Source organism: Ursus maritimus, unplaced genomic scaffold (genome assembly GCF_017311325.1).
Source record: "Ursus maritimus isolate PB19 unplaced genomic scaffold, ASM1731132v1 scaffold_26, whole genome shotgun sequence".
Lineage (NCBI taxonomy): Eukaryota > Metazoa > Chordata > Mammalia > Carnivora > Ursidae > Ursus > Ursus maritimus.
The window spans coordinates 37,776,736-37,780,934 of record NW_024425119.1 but is presented as its reverse complement, the minus strand read 5'-3'; the positions used below and the strand labels follow the sequence as shown (position 1 = coordinate 37,780,934).

Genomic DNA, 4,199 nt, shown 5'->3' with positions numbered 1-4,199 from the left:
CCCCGCGCACTGGGATAAAAACCCGGGCGGCGGCGCGCGGGAAACCCGGGGTCCAGTTAGCTTCGGAGCGCGGGGAGGCGGGGCCTGACCCAGCCGCTGCCGGCGCCCCCGCCCCCGGACCCCTCCGGAGAAGCCCCCGCGCCCGGACGCGCGACGTAGCGGGCGCCGAGGCGGTACTAGCTGGAGCAATGAAGAGAGCCCGGGAGAACTCCACTGAGCCGACCGGAGACGTTTCTCTGTGTCCGGGGTGGTCTGCTAAGCGCCGCGCTGCCTTGAAACTCCCCAAAGTTGAGAGCCAGCGAGAGGCTGCCGCCCGCCGGGAGCAGGAGGGAAAGGAACTCGGAAGATGCCAGAGTGACGGACAGAGACAGACTCACAGACCTTCAGAAGACACCACCGTCGGCGGCCTATCCCCGGAGCCAGTGAGGCTTTTCAGCTCTGTGAGTTGTTTTCTGGATGGGTGGCTTCCTATGCATTTCCGTTTGTTTGTAGGATGCGTTTGTGTATTTTTGTGTCTGTTGGAGGAGTTTAAAAAACGACGCAGCCTGCACGTTAAAAAAAATACTGAATTTCTGATGTTGAGACAGTTGTACTGATAGAGTGTGACCGTAAATGAAAGTAAGCAGGAGTAGCCCAGGAAAAAATTGCATTTAACAGTAAAAAACCATCGTAGGCTCCCCAGCGTGACACAAAACCTGCATTTCAAAAGTTATTGAAAAGAAAGCAAGCTATGATTCTTAAGGGTTAACTGGTGGTAGTTAACTTTGCTTCCCCCCCCCCCTTTCAAATATTGATTGTTTACCAGGTTCACTGGTGGGAGGCTGAGCTGGTGGAAAGGCGCCAGGAAGAGACTTGGAGGCGACCATAATGTCTTTACGTTTACACACGCTGCCCACCCTGCCTGGAGTTGTCAGACCGGGCTGCAGGGAGCTGCTGTGTTTGTTGGTGATCACGGTGACCGTGAGCCGCGGCGCCTCCGGGGTGTGCCCCACCGCCTGCATCTGTGCCACGGACGTCGTGAGCTGCACCAACAAAAACCTGTCCAAGGTGCCTGGGAACCTTTTCAGACTGATGAAGAGGCTGGATCTGAGCTATAACAGGATCGGGCTTCTGGATGCTGAGTGGATTCCAGCATCATTTGTTAAGCTGAACACCCTAATTATTCGTCATAACAACATCACCAGCATTTCCACAGGCAGTTTTTCCACAACTCCAAATTTGAAGTGTCTTGACTTATCCTCCAATAAGCTGAAGACCGTGAAAAGTGCAGTGTTCCAAGAGTTGAAGGTTCTGGAAGTACTCCTGCTTTACAACAATCACATTTCCTATCTCGATCCTTCAGCTTTTGGAGGGCTCTCCCAGTTGCAAAAACTCTACTTAAGTGGAAACTTTCTCACGCAGTTTCCCATGGATTTGTATGTTGGAAGGTTCAAGCTGGTGGAGCTGATGTTTCTAGATGTTTCCTATAACCGAATCCCCTCCCTGCCAATGCACCATATTAATTTAGTACCAGGAAAACAGCTGAGAGGCATCTACCTTCATGGAAACCCGTTTGTCTGTGACTGTTCCCTCTATTCGTTGCTGATCTTTTGGTATCGCAGGCACTTCAGCTCCGTGATGGATTTTAAGAACGATTATACCTGTCGCCTGTGGTCTGACTCGAAGCACTCCCGTCAGGTGCTTCTGCTCCAGGAGAGCTTTATGAATTGCTCGGACGGCATCATCAATGGCTCCTTCCGTGCACTTGGCTTTATTCATGAGGCTCAAGTTGGGGAAAGGCTGATTGTCCCCTGTGACAGCAAGACTGGCAATGCAAATACCGATTTCGTTTGGGTCGGCCCGGATAACAGACTGCTGGAGCCGGATCAAGAGCTGGAAAACTTTCACGTGTTTCACAATGGAAGTCTGGTTATAGAGAGTCCTCGTTTTGAGGATGCGGGAGTGTATTCCTGTATCGCCATGAACAGGCAGCGCCTGTTAAACGAGACCGTGGACGTCACCATCAACGTGAGCAATTTCACCGTGAACAGATCCCACGCCCATGAGGCATTTAACACCGCTTTCACCACCCTCGCCGCCTGCGTGGCCAGTATCGTTTTGGTACTTCTGTACCTCTATCTGACGCCGTGTCCCTGCAAGTGTAAAAGCAAGAGACAAAAAAATATTCTCAACCAAAGCAATGCCCATTCGTCTATTCTCAATCCCGGCCCTGCTGGCGACACCCCTGCTGACGAGCGGAAGGCCGGGGCTGGTAAAAGAGTGGTGTTTTTGGAACCCCTGAAGGATACTGCCGCAGGGCAGAACGGGAAAGTCAGGCTCTTTCCCAGTGACACGGTCATAGCCGAGGGCATCCTGAAGTCCACGAGGGTGAAATCCGACTCCGATTCGGTCAATTCTGTGTTTTCAGACACACCCTTTGTGGCGTCCACTTAATTTTGTGCCTGTCCCTGTATGCTGTAGTAATTTAATCACGCCATACTTCCCTTTCTGTGCAGTGTGCAAAATAAACAGCAGGACAGAAATGGTGGTGTTTTGTGCTTTGCAGTGCAACCGAATGGCCTCTTTAACTGATTACTAGGAACTGTGGTCAGGTGCGCTTTGGTTCCTCGATGTGCCAGAGGAAGATGGGGTTGTTTTCCAAAGTTTAAGTTCTAGGTAACAGTCTCTTAGTTTTTAGTGCCACCGATAATTTCGAAGCTGGTCTGGAGGTGACCTTGTCTTTTTGTTCAGGATTCTTGAAAGAAAGAAAAAATTTCACGTATTGGTGTTCTTTAAAAAAAGAGACTTTACTGACTTCTTAGGACCAAAGTTATTTTAAAGAAAAGCATTAGTGTCCTATTTCATTTTTTAAAAGATGCAGAAGGAAGAACCAAACGGCACTTATGAAGCACAAAGTAAGGTTAGATCTGGGAGTAATTCAGCTCATGTCATCATTCGAGACCACAGTAAACAGACTACTCTGATAAAATTTGCTGGATAATGCCACATCCCAAATGGTGTTAGATAAATAGTGCAATCAATGTACATTTGTTTGTCTTCTTTCCATTCTGTACATTCTTATCCTTGCAGAAAAGATCCTACTGAAAGTTGGAAGTTATCATCATTTCTTGCCATAAACACGTAGGTGTCAATACCAAAATGTCCGAGTAACTTCTTAAACCTTTGTTCTAGCTGATATTTGTTCATAGGCTCGTGTATATGTAAATCAAATCAGATGAACTATTAAGTAGATTCTACTGTATTGTGCTTCGGACATTTGCATTAATGTAAATATATGTATTCTGTGACTTGATGTTGTATTTGGCTGTTTAAAAACATAAATCTGAGATGTTTTATGTGATCATATTGTTCTGCTTTGTCTAAAGCATCCTGTCTAGCAAATATCTCTCCAGATTGTTTGGAGTTACGACATAGAGGTCATCTTCTAAAGTGTTCTACCCAGCTGATGCCTTCTGTACGACACCTTGACCCTTATGCCCTTCGGCCGGGTGTGGAGGACACCGAAGACCCGATTCGGCAGCACACTGAGGGCCCAGGCGACCTCCTCCTTGTTCCCATCTCTGCTGTCAGGTGACCGAGTACTCCTTCTGGGCCTCGATTTCCTCAGCTATAAAATGAGGATGGCAGGCAAGGTGATGTTTTGGGTTCCTTCCCACACTGGAAGTGTTGATGTCCGGGTGGCCTTGGCCACCGCAGACTGGTACGGGCTCTCGGAAACTGTCCCACATACCGATGGAATACAGGAGTGGGGTTAGGATAGACTAGCCTAGAGCTGCATAGCCCGAAGGGACATTTTGGACCATCACGTCCAGCTCCTTCTCTTTCTCAGGGACAAATGAAGCCCAGAGAAGATTGTGGGTTATCTAAGACCACACAGTGAATTAGTGACCAGGATGGAAGGAGGGCTCAGGTACAGGATTCTTCCTGGCAAGGACAAGAGAGTCAAAGAATGGTTATTTTTAACGGTGGGCATGGAGAAAGAGCCAAAGAATGAGATAGAAGAGTGGTCAGAAAGTGGCAAAGGAGAATCAGGGCTGCGTTGTCCCTGGGGCTAAGAGAGAAGACAATTTGCAAAAGATGGAAATGAGCAACGGTGACAAAAAGCGAAGGAGATGAGCAGGGAAGACTAACAATGGTGGGTTTGGGGAAACAGTGGACATTTGGTGACAACTCTGTAAGTGCCAAGCCAGGCTCCCGTG

At 48.6% G+C, this 4,199-nt stretch overlaps 1 protein-coding gene across 1 annotated transcript; it reads left to right on the top strand.

Moving 5' to 3' along the window:
• Positions 1 to 277: 277 nt before the first annotated feature.
• On the top strand, positions 278 to 3,337 carry AMIGO2 (adhesion molecule with Ig like domain 2). The gene is made up of 2 exons (XM_008704490.2): positions 278 to 440; positions 806 to 3,337. Exon 2 carries the CDS (start codon positions 868 to 870, stop codon positions 2,431 to 2,433), a length of 1,566 nt encoding a protein of 521 aa, XP_008702712.1. The 5' UTR covers positions 278 to 440; positions 806 to 867; the 3' UTR covers positions 2,434 to 3,337.
• Positions 3,338 to 4,199: the final 862 nt, after the last annotated feature.

What these genes read in the sequence shown, in the direction of transcription:
- AMIGO2 (XM_008704490.2), top strand. Translation starts at nt 868, where the DNA reads ATGTCTTTACGTTTACACACGCTGCCCACCCTGCCTGGAGTTGTCAGA.